Here is a 27,391-nt window from a genome sequence, read left to right as displayed (position 1 = left end):
TGGCACTATTTAAAAAAAGAGTACAAGTCTTATATATTCAAGAAGTTAGTGTTCAAAATATCAAATGCCAAGTATTTGTAAATTTATTTTTGTTCTATTTTGTAACATTCCTTCTTCAACCAATACAAAAACACCCAGGTTAACTCATCACTTGTCTTGTTGCTGCTTGTGGTATGTTTCTGATGCATACAGCTGTTGCATTTGCCGACAGAATAAACACATCACTTGAAAAGTAACTCAATGTATATGATGCACTTTCTGACACAAATTAGTTGATAAGGTGCAGCATAAATAAATGAAGTGTAGAATTCCTGGACATGCGTACTGTAAATTGGGCAAGCTGGCTGGCCAGAAGAGCAGGAATGTATGGTCTTGAAAGGCAAACAACATCTGGTGATGGATATGTTGGTAATCATTTGATTAGTCTCTCAGCCACAGCTGCTTTATAAACAGTTTGCATATCCAATGACATATAGCACACATATGGGAGATAAATTCAACACACCCAGCAGGAGTTTGCAGCTTCTATTTTTAAGCACAGCATTTGGTACTGTGTGGTTGTAAGTTAAACCTTACTCTGCAGGTTGTCAAATATTCAGTTCTAATTGCAGTAGTGAAACAAAGCTAAATCTCAATCAGATAATATTACAACTAACATTACTTGTAACTACCAAGGATGGCTGAACCTAATAGAATGTCATGTTATTTTTCTAGGTTATGGCAACAACATAATCCTTTACAGAAGTGACTTACCCATCTATTATTACTTGCACACAAAATAAATTCACCCCTTCAAGTGCAAGTTCTTTACAGTAGAATTACATTGCATATAAAAAGCACAAAAACAGGCTATTTGGCTAAACCAACCAGTCTGTTAGTGTTTATACTTCACACGAGTCTCCTCCCATTCCATCTACCGCATCTCAGCAAATAATAATAGGATTGGGCAGAGTCAACATGGATTTATGAAAGGGAAATCATGTTTGACAAATCTGCTGAGGTTTTTGAGGTTGTAACTAGAAGAATACTTAAGGGGGAACCAGTGGAAGTGGTGTATTTGGATTTTCAGAAGGCATTCGATAAGGTGTCACACAAAAAGTTATAACATAGAAACATAGAAAATAGGTGCAGGAGTGGGCCATTCAGCCCTTCGAGCCTGCCCCTGCACCACCATTCAATATGATCATGTAACTTCAGTACTCCATTCCTGCTTTCTCTACATGCCCTTGATTCCTTTAACCGTATGGACCACATCTAACTCCCTTTTGAATATATCTAACGAACTGGCCTCAACAAGTTTCTGTGGTAGAGAATTCCACAGGTTCACAATTCTCCGAGTGAAGAAGTTTCTCCTCATCTCGGTCCTCAATGGCTTACCCCTTATCCTTAGACTGTGACCCCTGGTTCTGGACCTCCCCAACATTGGGAACATTCTTCCTGCATCTAACCTGTCTAATCCCGTCAGAATTTTATATATTTCTATGAGATCCCCTCTCATTCTTCTAAATTCTAGTGAATATAAGCCTAGTTGATCCAGTCTTTCTTCATATGTCAGTCCTGCCATCCCAGGAATCAGTCTGGTGATCCTTCGCTACACTCCCTCAATAGCAAGAACGTCCTTCCTCAGATTAGGAGATCAAAACTGCACACAATACTCAAGGTGTGGTCTCACCAAGGCCCTGTACAACTGCAGTAAGACCTCCCTGCTCCTATACTCAAATCCCCTCACTATGAAGGCCAGTATGCCATTTGCTTTCTTTACTGCCTGCTGTACCTGCATGCCTACCTTCAATGACTGCTAACACCATGACACCCAGGTCTCATTGCACCTCCCCTTTTCCTAATCTGTCACCATTCAGATAATAATCTGCCTTCCTGTTTTTGCCACTAAAGTGGATAACCTCACATTTATCCACATTATACTGCATCTGCCATGCATTTGCCCATTCACCTAACCTGTTCAAGTTCCCCTGCAGCCTCCTAGCATCCTCCTCGCAGCTCGCACTGCCACCCAGCTTAGTGTCATCTGCAAACTTGGAGATATTTCATTCAATTCCTTCGTCTAAATCATTGTCTAGTGTAAATAACTGGGGTCCCAGCACTGAACCCTGCGGCACCCCACTAGTTACTGCCTGCCATTCTGAAAAGGACCCGTTTATTCCCACTCTTTGCTTCCTATCTGCCAACTAGTTCTCTATCCACGTGAATACATTACCCCCAATACCATGTGCCTTAATTTTGCATACTAATCTCCTGTGTGGGATCTTGTCAAAAGCCTTTTCAGAGTCCAAATACACCACACCCACTGGTTCTCTCTTATCCACTCGACTAGTTACATCCTTAAAAAACTCTAGATTTGTCAAGCATGATTTCCCTTTCATAAATCCATGCTGACTTGGACCGATCCTGTCACTGCTTGCCAAATGCGCTGCTTTATATCTTTAATAATTGATTCCAGCATTTTCCCCACCACCGATGTCAGGCTAACTGGTCTATAATTCTCTGTTTTCTCCCTTTTTCCTTTTTTTTTTTTTTAAAAGTGAGGTTAAATTAGCTACCCTCCAATCCATAGGAACTGAACCAGAGTCCATGGAATGTTGGAAAATGACCAAGGCATCTACTATTTCTAGGGCCACTTCCTTATGTACTCTGGGATGCAGACTATCAGGCCCTTCAATTTCCCCAACACAATTTACTGACTAATAAGGAACTTCCTCAGTTCCCCCTTGTCGCTAGACCCTCGGTCTCCTCGTATTTTCGGGAGGTTATTCGTGTCTTCGTTAGTGAAGACAGAACCAAAGTATTTGTTCAATTGATTTGCCATTTCCTTGTTCCCCATTATGAATTCATCTGATTCTGACTGTAAGCAACCTACATTAGTCTTCACTAATCTTTTTCTCTTCACATATCTATAGAGCTTTTGCAGTCAATTTTTATGATCCCTGCAAGCTTACTTTCATACTTTATTTTCCCCCTCCTAATTAAACCCTTAGTCCTCCTCTGCTGAATTCTAAATTTCTCCCAGTCCTCAGGTTTGCTGCTTTTGGAGAGAAAGCAGGAAAGGGGTACTGAGGTGAATGATCAGCCACGATCTTATTGAATGGTGGTGCAGGCTCGAATGGCCGAATGGCCTACTCCTGCACCTATTTTCTATGTTTCTATGTTTTCTGGTCCATTTATATGCCTCTTCCTTGGATTTAACACTTTCCCTAATTTCCCTTGTTAGCCACGGCTGAGCCACCTTCCTTTTTTATTCTTGCGCCCCACAGGGATGTATAATTGTTGTAGTTCATCCATGTGATATTTAAATGTCTGCCATTTAATAGAGTATGAAAGGAAGTTTGCTGGGAACATAAGAACTGACTGTAAAAGCTTCTATAAATATGTGAAGAGAAAAAGATTAGTGCTGACAAACGTAGGTCCCTTGCAGTCAGAATCAGGTGAATTTATAATGGGGAACAAAGAAATGGCAGACCAGTTGAACAAATACTTTGGTTCTGTCTTCACGAAGGAAGACACAAATAAAATTCCGGAAATACTATGGGACCGAGGGTCTAGCGAGAAGGAGGAACGGAAGGAAATCCTTATTAGTCAGTAAATTGTGTTAGGGAAATTGATGGGATTGAAGGCCGATAAATCCCCAGGGCCCAATAGTCTGCATCCTAGAGTACTTAAGGAAGTGGCCCTAGAAATAGTGGATGCATTAGTGATCATTTTCCAACAGTCTATCGACTCTGGATCAGATCCTATGGACTGGAGGGTAGCAAATGTAACACCACTTTTTCAAAAAGGAGGGAAGAGAGAAAACATAGAAACATAGAAAGTAGGTGCAGAAGTAGGCCATTCGGCCCTTTGAGCCTGCACCGCCATTCAATGAATTCATGGCTGAACATGCAACTTCAGTACCCCATTCCTGCTTTCTCGCCATATCCCTTGATCCCCCTAGTAGGGAATTATAGACCGGTTAGCCTGACATCAGTAGTGGGTAAAATGTTGGAATCAATTATTAAAGATGAAATAGCAGCGCATTTGGAAAGCAGTGACAGGATCGGTCCAAATCAGCATGGATTTATGAAAGGAAAATCATGCTTGACAAATCTTCTAGAATTTTGAGAATGTAACTAGTAGAGTGGACAAGGGAGAACCAGTGGATGTGGTGTATTTAGACTTTCAAAAGGCTTTTGACAAGGTCCCACACAAGAGATTGGTGTGCAAAATTAAAGCACATGGTATTGGGGGTAATGTACTGACGTGGATAAAGAACTTGTTGGCAGACAGGAAGCAGAGAGTCTGGATAAACGGGTCCTTTTCAGAATGGCAGGCAGTGACTAGTGGGGAGCCGCAGGGCTCAGTGCTGGGACCCCAGCTATTTACAATATACATTAATGATTTAAATGAAGGAATTGAGAGTAATATCTCCAAGTTTGCAGATGACTCTAAGCTGGTTGGCAGTGTGAGCTGTGAGGAGGATGCTAAGAGGCTGCAGGGTAACTTGGACAGGTTAGGTGAGTGGACAATTGCATGGCAGATGCAGTATAATGTGGATAAATGTGTGGTTATCCACTTTGGTGGCAAAAACATGAAGGCAGAATATTATCTGAATGGCGGCAGATTAGGAAAAGGGAAGGTGCAACGAGACCTGGGTGTCATGGTACATCAGTCATTGAAAGTGGGCATGCAGGTACAGCAGGCGGTGAAGGCAGCAAATGGTATGTTTTTCTTCATAGCTAGGGGATTTGAGTATAGGAGCAGCGAGGTCTTGCTGCAGCTGTACAGGGCCTTGGTGAGGCCTCACCTGGAATGGTGTGTTCAGTTTTGGTCTCCTAATCTGAGGAAGGACATTCTTGCTATTGAGGGAGTGCAGCGAAGGTTCACCAGACTGATTCCCGGGATGGCAGGACTGACATATGAGGAGAGACTGGATCGACTGGGCCTGTATTCACTGGAGTTTAGAAGAATGAGAGGGGATCTCATAGAAACATATAAAATTCTGACGGGACTGGATAGGTTAGATGCAGGAAGAATGTTCCCGATGTTGGGGGAGTACAGAACCAGGGGTCACAATCTAAGGATAAGGGGTAAGCCATTTAGGACCAAGATGAGGAGAACCTCTTCATTCAGAGAGTTGTTAATCTGTGGAATTCTCTTCCGCAGAGAGTTGTTGATGCCAGTTCATTGGATATATTCAAGAGGGAGTTAGATATGGCCCTTACGGTTAAAGGGATCAAGGGGTATGGAGAGAAAGCAGGAAAGGGGTACTGAGGCGAATGATCAGCCATGGTCTTATTGGATGGGGGTGCAGGCTTGAAGGGCCAAATGGCCTACTCATGCACCTATTTTCTATGTTTTTATTGCCTATCCACCGTCAATCCTTTAAGTATCATTCTCCAGTCTATCCTAGCCAATTTACGTCTCATACCATCAAAGTTTCCTTTCTTTAAGTTTAGGATTCTAGTCTCTGAATTTAACTGTGTCACTTTCCAGCTTAATGAAGAATTCAACCATATTATGGTCACTCTTCCCCAAGGGGCCCCGAATGACCAGATTGCTAATTAATCCTCTCTCGTTACACAAGACCCAGTCTAGGATGGCCTGCTCTCTAGTTGGCTCCTCGACATATTGGTCAAGAAAACCATCCCTTATACAGTCCAGGAAATCCTCCTCCACAGTATTGCTACCAGTTAGCCCAATCAATATGCAGATTAAAGTCACCCATGATAACTGCTGTACCCTTATTGCACGCATCCCTAATTTCCTGTTTGATGCCATCCCCAACCTCCCTTCTACTGTTGATTGTCTGTACACAACTCCCACTAACATTTTCTGCCGTTTGGTGTTTCGTAGCTCTACCCATATAGATTTCACATCATCCAAGCTAACGTCCTTCCTTACTGTTGCGTTAATCTCCTCTTTAACCAGTAACGCTACTCCACCTCCTTTCCCTTCTTGAATATTGAATACCTCTGCATGTTGAGTTCCCAGCCTTGGTTACCTTGGAGCCTTGTCTCTCAGTAATCCCAATTACATCATATCCTTAACAGCTATCTGCGCAGTCAATTCATCCATCTTATTATGAATGCTCCTCGCATTGAGACTTAGAGCCTTCAGGCTTGTTTTTTTAACACTCTTTGTTCTTTTTGATTTTTGCCCTTGATTTCTCTGCCCTCCACTCTTGCTTTTCTCCTTCCTATGTTTTGCTTCTGCCCCCTTGCATAGATTCCCATCCCCCTGCCATATTAGTTTAAACCCTCCCCAACAGCACTAGCAACTGCTCCGCCTAGGACATTGGTTCTGGTCCTGCCCAGGTGCAGACCGTTCGGTTTGTACTAGTCCCACCTCTCCCAGAACCGGTTTCAACTTTTCTGGCCAATTTATATGCTTCTTCCTTGGATTTAATACTTTTTCTAATTTCCCTTGTTAGCCACGGTTGAGTCACCTTGCCTTTTTTATTCTTACGCCACACAGGGATGTACAATCGTTGTAGTTCATCCATGTGATCTTTAAATGTCTGCCATTGCCTATCTAACAAAATTAGGGCTCATGGGATTGGGGTAATATACGAGCATGGATTGAGGATTGGTTAACAGACCGAAAACAGAGATAGGAATAAATGGGTAATTTTCAGGTTGGCAGGCTGTAACTAGTGGGATTCTGCAAAGATCAGTGCTTGGACCTCAGCTATTCAAATCTATACCAATGATTTGGATGAGAGGACCAAATGTAATATATCCAAGTTTGCTAATGATACAAAGTTAGGTGGGAATTTAACTTGTGAGGAAGGTGTAAAGAGACTTCATGGGGATATAGACAGGCTAAGTGAGTGAGCAAGAACATGGTAAATGGAATATAATGTGGTAGGAAAAATTAGAAAGACAGTTTTTTTTAAATAAACGATGAGAGATTGGGAAATGTTCCGAAGGACCTGGGTGTCCTTGTATACTAATCACTAAGTTAAGATGCAGGTACAGCAAGCAAGAAAGCAAATGGTATGTTGGCCTTTATTACAAGAGGATTTGAGTATAAAAGAGTAAAGACATCTTATTGTAATTATATAGGGCCCTGGTGAGACTGCTTCTGGGGTATCGTGTACAGTTTTGGTCTCCTTACCCAAGGAAGGATATAATTGCCATAGAGGGAGTGCAACAAAAGTTCACCAGACTGATTCCTGGGATGGGTGGGGGGCGGGAGGGGGGGGTTGTCCTATGCGGAGAGATTGAGTAGACTAGGCCTATATTCTCTAGAGTTTAGAAGAATGAGAGGTGATCTCATTGAAATATACAAAATTCTTAGTGCTTGACAAGGTAGACAGAGAGAGGATGTTTCCTCTGGCTGGGGAGGCTAGAACCAGGGGTCACAGTCTCAGAATAAGAGGTCGGCCATTTAGGACTGAGATGAGGAGAAACTTCTTCACTCAGAGAGTGGTAAATCTTTGGAATTTTCTATCGCAGGGGATTGTGGAGGCTCAGTCTTTGAGTATATTCAAGGCAGAGGTCAATAGATTTTTGAATATTAAAGGGTATCAAGGGATACTGGGACAGTGCAGGGAAGTGGAGTTGAGGTAGAAGATCAGCCATGATCCTATTGAATGGTGGAACCGGCTCGACGGGCCGAATGGCCTACTCCTAATTCTATGTTCTTCTCTTCTAATATTGGGACTTGTGTTCACTAAAAGAAAGAGGTTAGAAGAATAGAGCAAGGCACCCGTTTAAAAGTAAAATCGAAAAAGTGTAAATGCTGCAAATACACAGCAATTCTGTCAACATCTGAAAATATAGGTCTGGAGTTCTGACGATGCCTTTATCCTTCTTTTTCTTTTTACAGATGCTGACTGTGTTGCTGTGTAGTTCCGGCATTTTCTGTATTTCTCACAAGCTTAAAACTGATCTGCCCATTAGCGGGGAAAAGACTTGCTTCCACTCCTGAAGTGAGTTCTTTGGTGGCTGAACAGTCCAATAAGAGAGCCACAGACCCTGTCACAGGTGGGACAGACAGTCGTTGAGAGACAAATGGGACTGGTTTGCCGCCCTCTTTCCGCTCCCTGTGCTTGATTTCTGCACGCTCTCGGCGTTGAGACTCGAAGTGCTTCTCCACTTAAGAAGGTCTTTGGCCAGGGACTCCCAAGTGTCAGTGGGGATGTCGCACTTTATCAGGGAGGCTTTGAGTGTATCCTTATAACGTTTCCGCTGCAACCTTTGGCTCGTTTGCCGCATAGAGCATTTGCTTTGGGAGTCTCGTGTCTGGCACGCGAACTACGTGGCCTGCCCAGCGGAGCTGACAGAGTGTGGTCAGTGCTTCAATGCTGGGGATGTTAGCCTGGACGACGACACTGATGTTGGTGCGCCTGTCCTCCCAGGGGATTTGTAAGATATTGCAGAGACATCGTTGGTGATATATCTCCAGTGACTTGAGGTGTCTACTTTACACGGTCCATGCCTCTGGGCCATACAGGAGGGCGGGTATTACTACAGCCCTGTAGACTATGAACTTGTTGACAGATTTGAGGGCCTCGTCTTCGAACACTTTTTGTCAGGCCTTTGACCGCAAGGGTCTATCGAGCGTCCTCCTCCGTTTCAGATACCCCCAAAAGTTTGTCAACATCCTTCGGCTGCTCCACGACGACATGCAGGTCATGATCCTTACCAACGGATCCATTACAGACCCAATCCACATCCGGGGTCAAACAGGGCTGCGTCATCGCTCCAACCCTCTTCTCAATCTTCCTCGCTGCCATACTCCACCTTAGTCAACAAGCTCCCCGTTGGAGTGGAACTAAACTACAGAAGCAGTGGGAATTTGTTTAACCTTCACCGCCTCCAGGCCAGGTCCAAGTTCACCCCAACCTCTGTCGTTGAGCTACAGTACGCGGACGATGCCTGCATCTGCGCACATACAGAGGCTGAACTCCAGAATATAGTCGACGTATTTACTGAGGCATACGAAAGCACGAGCCTTACCCTACCTGTAGCAGGTTACAGCTGTTAAACATAGTTCTATTCAAACCAGGATTAGAGAAAAATAGATAAAGCTCCTCTTCAATCCAAAATTTTCGATCCAGAATATTTCATGTATTTCTTAAAACTTGAATCATTTTAAAGGCACTCTTAACTTTCATTGACAACCACTTTGCATGATTCGTTATGCAAATGTTATAACCACTATGGAGAGGATGAACAGCCTGGGACTGTTTATTCTGCAGAAGAGAAATCTCATGGAAGATAATATTTAAGTATTAAAGGTCCTTAAATTAATAAATTGAACCCTAATAAATTACGAGATGGTCACAAACTCGAGAATAAGGATACATGGATTCAACATTAGAAGAGAGAAGATGCAGACAGTTTAAATTCAACTACTGTATAGAGAAGGCAGTGAATGTGGAGAACAGATTGCCCAGGGAGGCAGTTAAGACAAGTACTGTAGTATGGAAAAAATTCAAGGGAGAATTGGATAGTTTTTTTCCAGTCCTTGCTGAACCAACCAGTGGATTAGAATTGAATTTTCATACTTACAAGCTCATTTGGCCTAGCTCGTCCTGCAATGCTAGGAGGAGCTCAGAAAGTCCCTCAGTTGGTGAAGAGGTGGAGGAACAGGTCGATACAAACTGTGGATCTCCATTCTTCACATTGCCATAAGTCGCATCTCTTGAATTCTTAACAGTCCTTTGCACAGGGAGCTTTTGTCTTGCATCAAAAGTCATTGTGTTATAGTGCTTCATCAGATGGAGAACATTCTGTATATTTGCTGTGACAGAGTGACTGGAACTACTGGACTTGGAACACAAAAACAGCATAATTTAAGGATCAAGTAAAAAAAAAATCAGCGTTTTTCTTCACACCAGTATCTCATTAGATTTAGCTTCTATAAAATTTGACATATTTTGCTAAGCTGCTCAAAATTTTCTTTGGCAGCACCTTCCAAACCTGCAACCTCTACCACCTAGCATGGGACCATCACCAACTCCAAGTTCCCCTCCAAGTCACACACCATCCTGACTTGGAAATATAATGCCATTCCTTCATTGTCGCTGGGTCAAAATCCTGGAACTCCCTCCCAAACAGCACTGTGGAAGTATCTTCATCACAAGAACTGCAGCGATTCAAGGCAGCGGCTCACCACCACCTTCTCAAGGGCAATTAAGGATGGGCAATAAATGCCGGCCTTGCCAGCGAGGCCCACATCCCAGGAATGAATTAAAAAAAAAGGAGACTCAATTATTTTAAAGACAATGTTAGCTCCAATTACAGGACAACAGCTTTAATGCTCACATGCAACACTCCTGCTGCATATTGCAGTCTTAGTTGACATGATACCACCAACTTAATTGTTGCAATAAACTCTGGCAAAATTACTTGATGAGTTAACCTATTGTAGAAAGGGGGGAAAAAAGGAACAGTGGAACACAGCAATACCAAGGTACTGTGCAATTCAGTTTTGATTCCCTGTACCACTGAGCCTCTACCTTGGAAAACAATCTCCATCTCGGTGCACATTAACCAAACCTTCCAATGACTAAAAAAAGTTTTTTATTTTCCTCCATTTGGAGTCTCCACATATCTTTACGACTGAAGGAGAGAACCTGTGCACCAGCCCCCAAGGATCCTCCCTTATCATTCTATTAATTGCCTTGTAGGGGATGTTCCAAAGCCAACCCAGATTACCTCTGCATCCTTGTGTGTAAGCACCTGTCATTACCTCTGCATTCCACATACATAAATAGAAAACACATTCCCAGTAGGAAAGCAGGCAGAAAAACCATTTCATACAAATTGGAGCATTTCATTGGAGCTGTGGTACAGTACCACATATCTCTCTTTTAACCCACAATATCTTCCTCAGTGCTTGAAGTTATGATGCCTTTCATCTGTCTTTTCTGTGTGAGAGAATACATGGACCTAAAACTTTGTTCACTAAACTTACTGTGCCAGCGACAAATGGAAATTCTACAAGTCCTGGCCAAACACGAGGCGGCCGAGAGTTTTCTCCTCTCATCTCATTCTGTAAAACAAGAGATTCCTTGTTAAAAACAATTAGAAGGACTAAACATAGAACTGGAGATTTTTCAGTGATATGTTTTGAAGAAGTTGTTCAAAAATTGTCAAACTGAATACATGATCAGTTTGTGTCATTCAAATAAATAAAAATATGAAATGGTGAGCAGGAAGCATAAATATGTACTACCACGACATTCCCATCTGTCAGCTCAGCAGCAACGATGAGGCCACGGGGCCGATAGCATAGAATCATACAGCACAAGAGGCCATTCGAACCATTGTGCCTGTGCCAACTCTTTGAAAGAGTCACGTATGTACATGCTGTTTGTAGTCACCAGATGGTGTCATTGTTGGAGGCCACTGAGCAGCATGCACATGGTGCTGCTCTGGTATAAAGGCCAGCCATTTTTTGAGTCAGACACTTTGGGCCTAAATAAAGCAGAGCCAAGGTTGTACCTTGCTTAGTTAAACAGGAAGAGGCATATAAATTGGCCAGAAAAAGCAGCTTATTAAATGTCCTCTCGTTCATGATCGATTGACTCGCCCCTGTGTCCAGTTCCATCGTATCCCGTTAAACTTCACATTAATCAAAATTGGTTTACTCTTGGTTATGAAAGAGTACAGTCATAGAAACATAGAAAATAGGTGCAGGAGTAGGCCACTCGGCCCTTCTAGCCTGCATCGCCATTCAATGAGTTCATGGCTGAACATGCAACTTAGTACCCCATTCCTGCTTTCTTGCCATACCTCTTGATCCCCCGAGTAGTAAGGACTTCATCTAACTCCTTTTTGAATATATTTAGTGAATTGGCCTCAACAACGTTCTGTGGTAGAGAATTCCACAGGTTCACCACTCTCTGGGTGAAGAAGCTTCTCCTCATCTCGGTCCTAAATGGCTTACCCCTTATCCTTAGACTGTGACCCCTGGTTCTGGACTTCCCCAACATTGGGAACATTCTTCCTGTATCTAACCTGTCTGAACCCATCAGAATTTTAAACATTTCTGAGGTCCCCTCTCATTCTTCTGAACTCCAGTGAATACAAGCCCAGTTGATCCAGTCTTTCTGGATAGGTCAGTCCCGCCATCCCGGGAATCAGTCTGGTGAACCTTCGCTGCACTCCCTCAATAGCAAGAATGTCCTTCCTCAAGTTAGGAGACCAAAACTGGACACAATACTCCAGGTGTGGCCTCACCAAGGCCCTGTACAACTGTAGCAACACCTCCCTGCCCCTGTACTCAAATCCCCTCGCTATGAAGGGCAACATGCCATTTGCTTTCTTAACCGCCTGCTGTACTTGCATGCCAACCTTCAATGACTGATGTACCATGACACCCGGGTCTCGTTGCACCTCTCCTTTTCCTAATCTGTCACCATTCAGATAATAGTCTGTCTCTCTGTTTTTACCACCAAAGTGGATAACCTCACATTTATCCACATTATACTTCATCTGCCATGCATTTGCCCACTCACCTAACCTATCCAAGTCACTCTGCAGCCTCATAGCATCCTCCTCGCAGCTCACACTGCCACCCAACTTGGTGTCATCCGTAAATTTGGAGATACCACATTTAATCCCCTCGTCCAAATCATTAATGTACAGTGTAAACAGCTGGGGCCCCAGCACAGAACCTTGCGGTACCCCACTAGTCACTGCCTGCCATTCTGAAAAGTACCCATTTACTCCTACTCTTTGTTTCCTGTCTGACAACCAGTTCTCAATCCATGTCAGCACACTACCCCCAATCCCATGTGCTTTAACTTTGCACATTAATCTCTTGTGTGGGACCTTGTCGAAAGCCTTCTGAAAGTCCAAATATACCACATCAACTGGTTCTCCCTTGTCCACTTTACTGGAAACATCCTCAAAAAATTCCAGAAGATTTGTCAAGCATGATTTCCCTTTCACAAATCCATGCTGACTTGGACCTATCATGTCACCTCTTAGGGGATGCTATGACATCCTTAATAATTGATTCCATCATTTTACCCAGTACTGAGGTCAGGCTGACCGGTCTATAATTCCCTGTTTTCCCTCTCCCTCCTTTTCTAAAAAGTGGGGTTACATTGGCTACCCTCCACTCCATAGGAACTGATCCAGAGTCAATGGAATGTTGGAAAATGACTGTCAATGCATCCGCTATTTCCAAGGCCACCTCCTTAAGTACTCTGGGATGCAGTCCATCAGGCCTTGGGGATTTATCGGCCTTCAATCCCATCAATTTCCCCAACACAATTTCACGACTAATAAGGATTTCCCTCAGTTCCTCCTCCTTACAAGACCCTCTGACCCCTTTTATATTCGGAAGGTTGTTTGTGTCCTCCTTAGTGAATACCGAACCAAAGTACTTGTTCAATTGGTCTGCCATTTCTTTGTTCCCTGTTATGACTTCCCCTGATTCTGACTGCAGGGGACCTACGTTTGTCTTTACTAACCTTTTTCTCTTTACATATCTATAGAAGCTTTTGCAGTCCGTTTTAATGTTCCCTGCAAGCTTCTTCTCATACTCCATTTTCCCTGCCCTAATCAAACCCTTTGTCCTCCTCTGCTGAGTTCTAAATTTCTCCCAGTCCCCGGGTTCGCTGCTATTTCTGGCCAATTTGTATGCCACTTCCTTGGCTTTAATACTATCCCTGATTTCCCTTGATAGCCACGGTTGAGCCACCTTCCCTTTTTTATTTTTACGCCAGACAGGAATGTACAATTGTTGTAGTTCATCCATGCGGTCTCTAAATGTCTGCCATTGCCCATCCACAGTCAACCCCTTCAGTATCATTCGCCAATCTATCCTAGCCAATTCACGCCTCATACCTTCAAAGTTAGCCTTCTTTAAGTTCTGGACCATGGTCTCTGAATTAACTGTTTCATTCTCCATCCTAATGCAGAATTCCACCATATTATGGCCACTCTTCCCCAAGGGGTCTCGCACGAGATTGCTAATTAATCCTCTCTCATTACACAACAACCAGTCTAAGATGGCCTCCCCCCTAGTTGGTTCCTCGACATATTGGTCTAGAAAACCATCCCTTCTGCACTCCAGGAAATCCTCCTCCACCGTATTGCTTCCAGTTTGGTTAGCCCAATCTATGTGCATATTAGAGTCACCCATTATAACTGCTGCACCTTTATTGCATGCACCCCTAATTTCCTGTTTGATGCCCTCCCCAACATCACTACTACTGTTTGGAGGTTTGTACACAACTCCCACTAACGTTTTTTGCCCTTTGGTGTTCTGCAGCTCTACCCATATAGATTCCACATCATCCAAACCAATGTCCTTCCTAACTATTGCAGTCCATACACTTCCCCCTCTGGCATCTCGGATTGCATATCCGGATCCGCGCTAGTCTGACTCTCATCCTCTACGTGGAGTGTCGCAGCTCGCTTGCTCATCTGTGGACACTTGCACTGGAGATGCCACACTCTCAGACAGCCTTTGCAACTATATTGTTTAATTCGGCACTGCTGGTGCCGATAATTTCCCCCACAATGCCAAGACGGAGAAGTCGGATACATTCCCTCTGGCGGACTTTGGGCAGCCACAGGTTTCGCGAACTCAGCCAGATAGGCCCTGCCTTGTGCTACTCTGCCGAACGCCAAATCAATCGCCTTTACAGTATTTGCCGAGGTTCAGTTCTTCACCAATATTTGCTTTAAACTCCTGTCCGTCGTCATACATGATTGAGCGATCTGGATGGCCCTTTTTAAATCCAACTCTTCCATCGCCAGAAGTTTGCACAGGATCACCTCGTGGTTGATACCGGTGATAAAGAAGTCCCGCTACATGTCTGCCAACACTGTCCCGAACTTGCACGGTCCCGCTAGACGTCTCAGGTCGGCAACAAATTCCACCGTAGGATACTAAGACTGCGAGGCCCAGGCTGAGCCCTGTTAACGCCAAGCTGCGGACGTACACCAAAGAACTGATAAAGGTGATTGGCAGTGCACAAATTAAGGTGTCGTATAACCGTTCGGTTCACGAGTTACCACTGTGGATTGTTCCAGGCAATGGCCCAACGCTGCTGGGCAGGAGCTGGTTCGAGAAAATAAGATGCGATTGCAATGACAAAGGCGTTGTCATCGAAGGAACATACATGTGCCCAAGTATTGAGCAAGTTCTCCTTGCTGTTCGAACCAGGTATCAGCACCTTCACGGGAGCCAAGGTGCAGATCCACGTGAACTCAGATGCAATACCCGTCCATCATAAAGCTCGGGCAGTACCGTATATGATGAGAGAGAAGGTCGAAACTGGACAGACTCCAGTATGAAGGGATCAGATCACCGGTCGAATTTAATGAATGGGCCAGCCCCATTGTTCCTGTGCTGAAAAGTGATGGCACAGTCAGAATCTGTGGAGATTACAAGGCTACAATCAACAGGGTTTTGAAATAAGATCAGTACCCGTTACCGAAGGCTGATGACTTGTTTGCGACGCTAGCCGGAGGGGGGGGGGGAAAGTAATTCACAAAACGACTTGACGTCGGCCTATATGATGCAGGAGTTGGTCGAGATGGCAAAGAGACTTACATGCATCAAATGCACAAAGGACTGTTCATTTACCACAGGTGCCCGTTTGGAATTCGCTCGGCTGCAGCAATATTCCAGAGGAATATGGAAAGTCTACTGAAGTTCATTCCCAGACCGTCGTGTTCCAAGATGACACCCAAATCACCGGTCATGACTCCAAGGAACATCTGAACAACATGGAAGAGGTTTCTACTGCGTTTGGACGGAGTGGGACTCAGACTTAAACGCTTGAAGTGCGTCTTCATGGCACCGGAGGTCGAATTCCTCGGGAGAAAAATCGCTGCTGATGGCATCAGACCTACTGACGTGAAAACCAAAGCCATCAAGAATGCACCCAAGCCACAGAACGTGATGGAACTGCGTTCGTTCCTGGGTCTACTCAACTACTTTTGTAACTTCTTACCTAAACTGAGCACCTTACTTGAACCACTGCACATGCTATTGAGAAAAAAACAACTGGGTGTGGGGCGCATCGTGAGACAGATCTTTCATGCCACCAATCTGCTTTGCTCGTCAAGCTGCTGGTACATTATATGACCCATGTAAACGTTTAGTTTTGGCCTGTGACTCAGTCATATGAAATTGGTTGCGTGTTACAACAAGCCAATGAGTCGGGGAAACGTCAACCTGTCGCGTATGCATCCAAAAGTTTGTCTAAAGCAGAAAGAGCTTACAGTATGGTAGAAAAAGAAGCTTTAGCGTGTGTGTATGGTGTTAAAAAGATGCATCAATACCTGTTTGGTCTGAGGTCCGAATTAGAGACCGATCACAAGCCACTCATTTCCTTGTTTTCCAAGAGCAAAAGGTATCAATACCAATTCTTCATCCCGCATCCAAAGGTGGTCACTGACATTATCTGCCTATGATTATGTCATTCGCCACAGACCTGGCACAGAGAATTGTGCCGAGGCTTTGAGATGGTTCCCGTTGCCCACACTGGAGATGGAAACACCACAACCGGCAGATTTAATGTTAATCATGGATGCTTTTGAGAGTGAAGGTACCCTTGTCACGGCTCAACAAGTTAAGACCTGGAACAGCCAGGACCCAATATTATCAGTGGTAAAGGGTTGCATCCTCAAAGGGGATTGATCTGCCATACCTAAGCAAATGTGCGAAGAGGCCAAACCATACATTCGTCGCAAGAATGAACTGTCTATTCAAGCAGATTGCATATTGTGGGGCAATCGAGTTGTAATGCCTAAGAAAGGGAGAGAGAAGTTTGTGCGTGAGTTACACAGCACACATCCTGATATAGCGATGATGAAGGCCATCGCCAGGTTTCATGTATGGTGGCCAGGAATTGATTCTGAACTGGAATCAGTGCAACACCTGCATGGAGCTCAGCAAAGCATCAGCAGAATCGCCGTTGAGGCTGTGGTCATGGCCATCCAAACCTTGGTCCAGGATCCATGTAGATTTTGCAGGTCCCTTTCTGAGCAAGTTGTTTTTAGTGGAGGTGGATGCTTAATCGAAATGGATAGAATGCATATCATGTCATCCAGTACGTCCATGACAAGCATAGAGAATCTCACTGTCATGTTCGCGACACATTGTCTGTCTGACATACTGGTGAGCGACAATGGGTTGCGCTTCACCAGTTAGGAGTTTGTTAAACTTAACGGCATAAACATAGAAACATAGAAAATAGGTGCAGGAGTAGGCCATTCAGCCCTTCGAGTCTGCACCACTATTCAATATGATCATGGCTGATCATTCACCTCAGTACCCCTTTCTGTCCATACCCCTTGATCCCCTTAGCCACAAGGGCCATATCTAACTCCCTCTTGAATATATCCAATGAACTGGCATCAACGACTCTCTGCGGCAGGGAATTCCACAGGTTAACAACTCTGAGTGAAGAAGTTTCTCCTCATCTCAGTCCTAAATGGCCTACCCCTTATCCTAAGACTGTGTCCCCTGGTTCTGGACTTCCCCACCTTCTGGAACATTCTTCCCGCATCCAACGTGTCCCGTCACATCAGAATCTTATACGTTTCTATGAGATCCCCTCACATCCTTCTAAACTCCAGTGTATAAAGGCCCAGTTGACCAGTCTCTCCTCATATGACAATCCAGCCATCCCTGGAATCAGTCTGGTGAACCTTCGCTGCACTCCCTCAATAGCAAGAACGTCCTTCCTCAGATTAGGAGACCAAAACTGAACACAATACTCCAAGTGAGGCCTCACCAAGGCCCTGTACAATTTCAGTAAGAACTCCCTGCTCCTATACTCAAATCCCCTAGCTATGAAGGCCAACATGCCATTTGCCTTCTTCACCGCCTGTTGTAACTGCATGCCAACTTTCAATGACTGATGAACCATGATACCCAGGTCTCGTTGCACCTCCTCTTTTCCTACTCTATAACCATTCAGAGAATATTCTGCCTTCCTGTTTTGCCACCAAAGTGGATAACTTCACATTTATCCACATTATACTGTATCTGCCATGCTTTTGCCCACTCACCTAACCTGTCCAAATCACCCTGCAGCCTCTTAGCATCCTCCTCACAGCTCACACCGTCACCCAGTTTAGTGTCTTCTGCAAACTTGGAGATATTACACTCAATTCCTTCATCCAAATCATTAATGTATATTGTAAAGAGCTGGGATCCCAGCACTGAGCCCTGCGGCACTCCACTAGTCACTGCCTCCCATTCCGAAAAGGACCCATTTATCCAGACTCTCTGCTTCCTGTCTGCCAACCAATTCTCTATCCATGCCAGTACATTACCCCCAATACTATGTGTGTTTTGATTTTGCACAACAATCTCTTATGTGGGACCTTGTCAAAGGCCTTTTGAAAGTCCAAATACACCACATCCACTGGTTCTCCCTTGTCCACTCTATGAGTTACATCCTCAAAAAATTCCAGAAGATTTGTCAAGCATGATTTCCCTTTCACAAATCCATGCTGACTTGGACCAATCCTGTCACTGCTTTCTAAATGCGCTGCTATTTCATCCTTAATAATTGATTCCAACATTTTCCCCACTACTGATGTCAGACTAACCGGTCCATAATTACCCGTTTTCTCTCTCCCTCCTTTTTTAAAAAGTGGTGTTACATTTGCTACCCTCCAGTCCATAGGAACTGATCCAGAATCGACAGATTGTTGGAAAATGATCACCAATGCATCCACTATTTCTAAGGCCACCTCCTTAAGTACTCTGGGATACAGACAATCAGGCCCCGGGGATTTATCGGCCTTCAATCCCATCAATTTCCCCAACACAATTTCCCGCCTAATAAGGATATCCTTCAGTTCCTCCTTCTCACTAGACCCTCGGTCTCCTAGTACATCCGGAAGGTCATTTGTGTCTTCCTTCGTGAAGACAGAAGCAAAGTATTTGTTCAATTGGTCTGCCATTTCTTTCTTCCCCATTATTAATTCACCTGTGTCCGACTGCAAGAGACCTACGTTTGTCTTCATTAATCTTTTTCTCTTCACATATTTATAGAAGCTTTTGCAGTCAGTTTTTATGTTCCCGGCAAGCTTCCTCTCGTACTCTATTTTCCCCCTCTAATTAAACCCTTTGTCCTCCTCTGCTGAATTCTAAATTTCTCCCAGTCCTCAGGTTTTCTGCTTTTTCTGGCCAATTTATATGGCTCTTCCTTGGATCTAACACTATCCTTAATTTTCCTTGTTAACCACGGTTGAGCCATCTTCCCTGTTTTATTTTTACTCCAGACAGGGATGTACAACTGTTGAAGTTCATCCATGTGATCTATAAATGTTTGCCATTGCCTATCCACCGTCAACCCTTTAAGTATCCTTTGCCAGTCTATTCTAGCCAATTCGCGCCTCATGCTGTCGAAGTTAGCTTTCCTTAAGTTTAGGACCCTTGTTTCTAAATTAACTGTGTCACCCTCCAGCTGAATAAAGAATTCTACCATATTATGGTCACTCTTCCCCAAGGGGCCTCGCACAAGATTGCTAATTAGTCCCTTCTCATTACACATCACCCAGTCTAGGATGGCCAGCTCTCTAGTTGGTTCCTCGACATATTGGTCAAGAAAACCATCCCTAATACACTCCAGGAAATCCTCCTCCACCGCATTGCTACCAGTTTGGTTAGCCCAATCTATATGTAGATTAAAGTCGCCCATGATAACTGCTGTACCTTTATTGCACCCTTGGTCACCCTGGAGCCATGTCTCTGTGATGCCAATTACATCATATCCATTAACTGCTATCTGCGCAGTTAATTTGTCCACCTTATTCCGAATACGCCTCGCATTGAGGCACAGAGCCTTCATGCACGTCTTTTTAACACACCTTGCCCCTTTAGAATTTTATTGTAATGTGGCCCTTTTTGATTTTTGCCTTGGAATTCTCTGCCCTCCACTTTTACTAGTCTCCTGTCTATCTTTTGCCTGTGTCTCCCTTTTGTTTCCCTCTGCCTCCCTGCATAGGTTCCCATCCCCCTGCCATATTAGTTTAACTCCTCCCCAACAGCACTAGCAAACACTCCCCCCCTAGGACATTGGTTCTGGTCCTGCCCAGGTGCTGACCATCCGGTTTGTACTGGTCCCACCTCCCCCAGAACCGGTTCCAATGCCCCAGGAATTTGAATCCCTCCCTTCTGCACCACTCAAGCCACGTATTCATCTGAGCTATCCTGCGATTCCTACTCTGACTAGCACGTGGTACTGGTCGCAATCCTGAGATTACTACTTTTGAGGTCCTACTTTTTAAGTTAGCTCCTACCTCCCTAAATTTGTCTCATAAGAACATAAGAATTAGGAACAGGAGTAGGCCATCTAGCCCCTCAAGCCTGCTCCGCCATTCAACAAGATCATGACTGATCTGGCAGTGGACTCAGCTCCACTTACCCGCCCGCTCCCCATAACCCTTAATTCCCTTATTGGTTAAAAATCTATCTATCTGTGATTTGAATACATTCAATGAGCTAGCCTCAACTGCTTCCTTGGGCAGAGAATTTCACAGATTCACAACCCTCTGGGAGAAGAAATTCCTTCTCAACTCGATTTTAAATTGACTCCCCTGTATTTTGAGGCTGTGCCCCCGAGTTCTAGTCTCCGCGACCAGTGGAAACAACCTCTCTGCCTCGATCTTGTCTATCCCTTTCATTATTTTAAATGTTTCTATAAGATCACCCCTCATCCTTCTGAACTCCAACGAGTAAAGACCCAGTCTACTCAATCTATCATCAGAAGGTAACCCCCTTATCTCCGGAATCAGCCCAGTGAATCGTCTCTGTACCCCCTCCAAAGCTAGTATATCCTTCCTTAAGGTGACCAAAACTGCACACAGTACTCCTGGTGCGGCCTCACCAATACCCTGTACAGTTGCAGCAGGACCTCCCTGCTTTTGTACTCCATCCCTCTTGCAATGAAGGCCAACATTCCATTCGCCTTCCTGATTACTTGCTGCACCTGTAAACTAACGTTTTGGGATTCATGCACAAGGACCCCCAGGTCCCTCTGCACCGCAGCATGTTGTAATTTCTCCCCATTCAAATAATATTCCCTTTTACTGTTTTTTTTTCCCCAAGGTGGATGACCTCACTTTTTCCAACATTGTATTCCATCTGCCAAACCTTAGCCCATTCGCTTAACCTATCTAAATCTCTTTGCAGCCTCTCTGTGTCCTCTACACAACCCGCTTTCCCACTAATCTTTGTGTCATCTGCAAATTTTGTTACACTACACTCTGTCCCTTCTTCCAGGTCATCTATGTATATTGTAAACAGTTGTGGTCCCAGCACCGATCCCTGTGGCACACCACTAACCACCGATTTCCAACCCGAAAAGGACCCATTTATCCCGACTCTCTGCTTTCTGTTCGCCAGCCAATTCTCTATCCATGCTAATACATTTCCTCTGACTGCGTGTACCTTTATCTTCTGCAGTAACCTTTTGTATGGCACCTTATCGAATGACTTTTGGAAATCTAAATACACCACATCCATCGGTACACCTCTATCCACCATGCTCGTTATATTTCAAAGAATTCCAGTAAATTAGTTAAACATGATTTCCCCTTCATGAATCCATGTTGCGTCTGCTTGATTGCACTATTCCTATCTAGATGTCCCGCTATTTCTTCCTTAATGATAGCTTCAAGCATTTTCCCCACTACAGATGTTAAACTAACTGGGCTATAGTTACCTGCCTTTTGTCTGCCCCCTTTTTTTTTTTTTAAAAACAGAGGCGTTACATTAGCTGCTTTCCAATCCGATGGTACCTCCCCAGAGTCCAGAGAATTTTGGGAGATTATAACGAATTCATCTGCTATAACTTCCGCCATCTCTTTTAATACCCTGGGATGCATTTCATCAGGACCAGGGGACTTGTCTACCTTGAGATCCATTAGCCTGTCCAGCACTACCCCCCTAGTGATAGTGATTGTCTCAAGGTCCTCCCTTCCCACATTCCCGTGACCAGCAATTTTTGGCATGGTTTTTGTGTCTTCCACTGTGAAGACCGAAGCAAAATAATTGTTTAAGGTCTCAGCCATTTTCACATTTCCCATTATTAAATCCCCCTTCTCATCTTCTAAGGGACCAACATTTACTTTAGTCACTCTTTTCCGTTTTATATATTGGTAAAAGCTTTTACAACTGTTTTTATGTTTTGTGCAAGTTTACTTTCGTAATCTATCTTTCCTTTCTTTATTGCTTTCTTAGTCATTCTTTGCTGTCGTTTAAAATTTTCCCAATCTTCTAGTTTCCCACTAACCTTGGCCACCTTGTACGCATTGGTTTTTAATTTGATACTCTCCTTTTATTTCCTTGGTTATCCCTTCTCTTACCGCCCTTCTTTTTCACTGGAATATATTTTTGTTGAGCACTATGAAAGAGCTCCTTAAAAGTCCTCCACTGTTCCTCAATTGTGCCACCGTTTAGTCTGTGTTTCCAGTCTACTTTAGCCAACTCTGCCCTCATCCCACTGTAGTCCCCTTTGTTTAAGCATAGTACTCTCGTTTCTGACACAACTTCCTCACCCTCAATCTGTATTACAAATTCAACCATACTGTGATCACTCATTCCGAGAGGATCTTTTACTTGAAGATCGTTTATTATTCCTGTCTCATTACACAGGACCAGATCTAAGATAGCTTGCTCCCTTGAAGGTTCTGTAACATACTGTTCTAAGAAACAATCCCATATGCATTCTATGAATTTCTCCTCAAGGCTACCCTGTGCGATTTGATTTGACTAATCGATATGTAGGTTAAAATCCCCCATGATTACTGCCGTTCCTTTTTCACATGCCTCCATTATTCCCTTGATTATTGTCCGCCCCACCGTGAAGTTATTATTTGGGGGCCTATAAACTACACCCACCAGTGACTTTTTCCTCTTACTATCTCTAATCTCCACCCACAATGATTCAACATTTTGTTCATTCGAGCCAATATCGTCTCTCACAACTGCCCTGATATCATCCTTTATTAACAGAGCTACCCCATCTCCTTTCCCTTCTTGTCAGATACCCCTGTATGTTTAATTCCCAGTCTTGGCCACTCTGCAACCACGTTTCTGTAATGGCCACCAAATCATACCCATTTGTAATGATTTGTGCCGTCAACTCATTTACTTTATTTCGAATGCTGCGCGCAATTAGGTAGAATGTTTTAATACTAGTTTTTAAACCATGATTTTTAGTTTTGACCCCTCCTGCAGCTCCTTTATATTCATACATATTGTCCCTTCCTGTCACCTTGTGGTTTACACTTACCCTAGTGCTACTCTGCTCTGTTGCCTCCTGCCTTTTGCATTCTTTCTTGGGGTCCTGTTCATCTGAGCTCTCCCCCACTCTAACTAGCTCAGAGCCCTCTCCTGGGTTCTGAATACTCCTCGCATTGAGGCACCGAGTTTTCATGCTTGCCTTTTTATTACACTTTGACCCTTTAGAATTTTGCTGTACAATGGCCCTTTTTGTTTTTTGCCTTGTGTTTCTCTGCCCTCCACTTTTACTCATCTCCTTTCTGTCTTTTGCTTCTGTCTCCATTTTGTCTCCCTCTATTTCGCTGCATTGGTTCCCATCCCCCTGCCATATTAGTTTAACTCCTCCCCAACTGCACTAGCAAACACTCCCGCCCCCCCCCCCCAGGACATTGTTTCCGGTCCTGCCCAGGTGCAGACCGTCCGGTTTGTACTGGTCCCACCTCCCCCAGAACCGATTCCAATGTCCCAGGAATTTGAATCCCTCCCTGCTGCACCATTGCTCAAGCCACGTATTCATCTGAGCTATCCTGCTGACTAGCACGTGGTACTGGTAGCAATCCCGAAATTACTACTTTTGAGGTCCTACATTTTAATTTAGCTCCTAGCTCCTTAAATTCGTCTCGTAGGACCTCATCCCTTTTTTTAGCTATGTCGTTGGTACCAATGTGCACCACGACAACTGGCTGTTCACCCTCCCTTTTCAGAATGTCTTGCACCCGTTCCAAGACATCCTTGACCCTTGCACCAGGGAGGCAACATACCATCCTGGAGTCTCGGTTGCGGCCGCAGAAACGCCTATCTATTCCCCTTACAATTGAATCCCCTATCACTATCGCTCTCCCACTCTTTTTCCTGCCCTCCTGTGCAGTAGTGCCAGCCACGGTGCCATGAACTTGGCTGCTGCTGCCCTCCCCTGATGAGTCATCCCCCTCAACAGTACTCAAAGCGGTGTATCTGTTTTGCAGGGGGATGACCGCAGGGCACCCCTGCACTACCTTCCTTGCACTGCTCTTCCTGCTGGTCTTCCATTCCCTATCTGGCTGTGGACCCTTCACCTGCGGTAAGACCAACTCGCTACACATGCTACTCATGTCATTCTCAGCATCGTGGATGCTCCAGAGTGAATCCACCCTCAGCTCCAATTCCGCAACGCGGACCGTCAGGAGCTGGAGGCGGATACACTTCCCGCACACGTAGTCGTCAGGGACACCGGAAGTGACACCGGAGCTCTCCTGCCATGACTTAACCCTTAGATTAACTTAAATTGGCAACAACAATGCTAAAAGTTACTGACTGATCTAGGAGAGAAAAAAGAATAACTACTTACCAATCACTTACCTCCTTGGCTGTGACGTCACCTTTCTATTTCTTTCTTGCCTTCCTCCTGTAGCTGCACAAGCACGCCTCTCGCCGACGCTGCCAGACTCCTTATCTCGCGGCCTTTTGTAGGCCTCCACGCACCCCGGACTGTCACCTCTCGCCGACGTAGGACCTCATCCCGTTTTTTACCTATATCGTTGGTACCTATGTGCACCACGACAACTGGCTGTTCACCCTCCCTTTTCAGAATGTTCTGCACCGGCTCCGAGACATCCTTGACCTTGCACCAAGGAGACAACATATCATCCTGGAGTCTCGGTTGCGGCTGCAGAAACGCCTATCTATTCCCCTTACAATTGAATCCCCTATCACTATAGCTCTCCCACTCTTTTTCCTGCCCTCCTGTGCAGCAGAGCCACCCACGGTGCCATGAACTTGGCTACTGCTGCCCTCCCCTGATGAGTCATCACCTCAACAGTATTCAAAAGCTGTGTATCTGTTTTGCAGAGGGATGACCGCAGGGGACCCCTGCACCATCTTCCTTGCATTGCTCTTCCTATTGGTCACCCATTTACTATCTGGCTGTGTACCCTTTACCTGCGGTGAGACCAACTCACTAAACGTGCTATTCACGTCATTCTCAGCATCGTGCATGCTCCACCCACAGCTCCAGTGTTGCAATGCGGTCAGTCAGGATCTGCAGGCAGATGCACTTCCCGCACACGTAGTTGTCAGGGACACCGGAAGCGTCCCTGACTTCCCACATAGTACAGGAGGAGCAGAACATGTGTCCAAGCTGTCCTGCCATGAATTAACTCTTAGATTAACTTAAATTGGCAACAACAATGCTAAAGGTTACTTACTGATAAAAGGAGGAAAAAGAAAAGCTACTCACCAATCACCAGCCAATCACTTACCCCCTTGGCTGTGACGTCACCTTTTGATTTCTTTCTACTTCTTTATTGCCTTCTCTCTGCAGCTGCACAAGCACGCCTCCGACGATGAACTCCCAACTCCTGCTCTCGCGGCCTTTATAGGCCTCTCCGAGCCCGGACTCTCGCCTCCGACGACGAACTCCCGACTCCTGCTTCCGCGGCCTTTATAGGCCTCTCCGCTCTCAAAACATGTAAGGTCAGCACCGTTCAAGCCTGCGTCCAATGGACAAGCAGAACATGCAGTACAAATTATCAAGCAAAGCATGAGGAGAGTAATCCGAGGGTCACTGCAGACCCGCTTGTCTTGCATACTACTGAGTTACAGGACAAGACCCCACACACTCACAGGGGCCTTGCCTGCTGAACTCATGATGAAAAGAGGTCTTAAGACCAAGTTATCTCTTGTACACCCAGATTTAAGTAATCATGTTGAATACAGAAGACAGAGTCAACAAGGGTACCACGATCGCGCAACTGTGTCACGCGAGATTTCTGTTAATGATCCTGTATGTGTGTTGAATTATGGTCAGGGTCCCAAATGGATTGCTTTGGAATGGTCATGGCCAAGGAGGGCAACAGAGTATTTGTTATTAAGCTCAAGAATAGGCAAACTTGCAGGAAACACATGGATCAAACAAAGCTGAGCCAGAGCAGTCGGACGAAGAAACCGTCGACGACCGACTAACCAACCAGCAGCCTTCAGTGGACTCAAGGGTCATCAGTGAATCTGGAATTGCCATCACGGACTAGTTCAATAAAAATGAACTTGCAATTCTTGACATGGCCACTGCCACCCCCAACAAGTCAGCCATCCAGCCACCAGCCACAAAAGACTCCGCAAATTCACCCAAGGCCGGAATCGAACCAAGACGGTCAACCCGGGAGCGTAAAGCACCAGACCGTCTCAACCTGTGAAAGACTGTGATAAGATCTGAGAGGTGCGTATGGTCATGTATGTACATGCTGTTTATAGTCACCAGATGGTGTCATTGTTGGAGGCCACTGAACAGCACGCACATGGTGCTGCTCTGGTATAAAAGGCCAGCCATTTTGTGAGTCAGACACTTTGGGCCTAAATAAAGCAAAGTAAGATTGTACCTTGCTTAGTTAAACAGTACTCAGTTTGAACCTTTATTGTATATATAACAAAGAGCTATCCAATTAGTCCCAATCCCTTGCTCTTCCTCATAACCCTGCATTTTTCCTTTACAAGTATATATACCAATTCCCTTCTGCAAGTTATTGTTGAATCTGCTCCACCATCATTTCAGACAGTGCATTCCAGATCATAAGTATTATATATCATAGCAAGTTAAGACGTTAGGTTTCAAATACATTTAGTAAAAATTTCTCCAGAAAATATTGTTTTCACACCACTCACCATACATCATCCCCAAAGAGAAGGGCAGGCAAACTGTTCAACGGTCTAACCCAAGCAGCAGCATCATAGGCAGTCCCTCGGAATCAAGGAAGACTTGTTTCCACTCCTAAAATGAGTCCTTTGGTGGCTGAACAGTCCAATGCGAGAGCCACAGACCTAGTCACAAGTGGGACAGACATTAGTCGGGGGAAGGGTGGGACTGATTTGCCGCACGCTCCTTCCGCTGCCTGCGCCTGACCTCTTCACACTCGTGGTGTTGAGATTCGAAGAGCTCAACGCCCTCCCGGATGCACCTTCCCCACCTAGGACGGTCTTTGGCCAGGGACTCCCAGGTGTCAGCGGTGATGTCGCACTTTACCAGGGAGGTTTTGAGGGTGTCCTTGTAACGTTTCCGCTGCCAACCTTTGGCTTGTTTGCCGTGAAGGAGCTCCTCATAGAGCAATTGCTTAGGAAGCCTCATGTCTGGCATGCGAATTATGTGGCCTGCCCAGCGAAGCTGATCGAGTATGGTCAGTGCTTCAATGCTGGGGATATTAGC

The 27,391-nt window shown here is 44.8% G+C and overlaps 1 protein-coding gene across 3 annotated transcripts in view; it reads right to left on the bottom strand.

Moving 5' to 3' along the window:
• The window catches only part of cep57l1 (centrosomal protein 57, like 1), a 245,591-nt gene that overhangs the window by 8,916 nt on the left and 209,284 nt on the right, over positions 1–27,391 (bottom strand). For all 3 annotated transcript variants that reach the window (XM_070885656.1, XM_070885655.1, XM_070885657.1), the window contains 2 exons: positions 10,918–10,995; positions 9,510–9,769 (listed from right to left, as the gene is read on the bottom strand). In XM_070885656.1, coding sequence (XP_070741757.1) covers positions 9,510–9,769; positions 10,918–10,995 — 338 coding nt within the window. The remainder of the gene's footprint in view (positions 1–9,509; positions 9,770–10,917; positions 10,996–27,391) is intronic.

This window comes from Pristiophorus japonicus, chromosome 7 (genome assembly GCF_044704955.1).
Source record: "Pristiophorus japonicus isolate sPriJap1 chromosome 7, sPriJap1.hap1, whole genome shotgun sequence".
NCBI classification, from domain to species: domain Eukaryota; kingdom Metazoa; phylum Chordata; class Chondrichthyes; family Pristiophoridae; genus Pristiophorus; species Pristiophorus japonicus.
The sequence above is the reverse complement of the archived record's forward strand: the minus strand, read 5'-3'. Positions and strand labels throughout refer to the sequence as shown.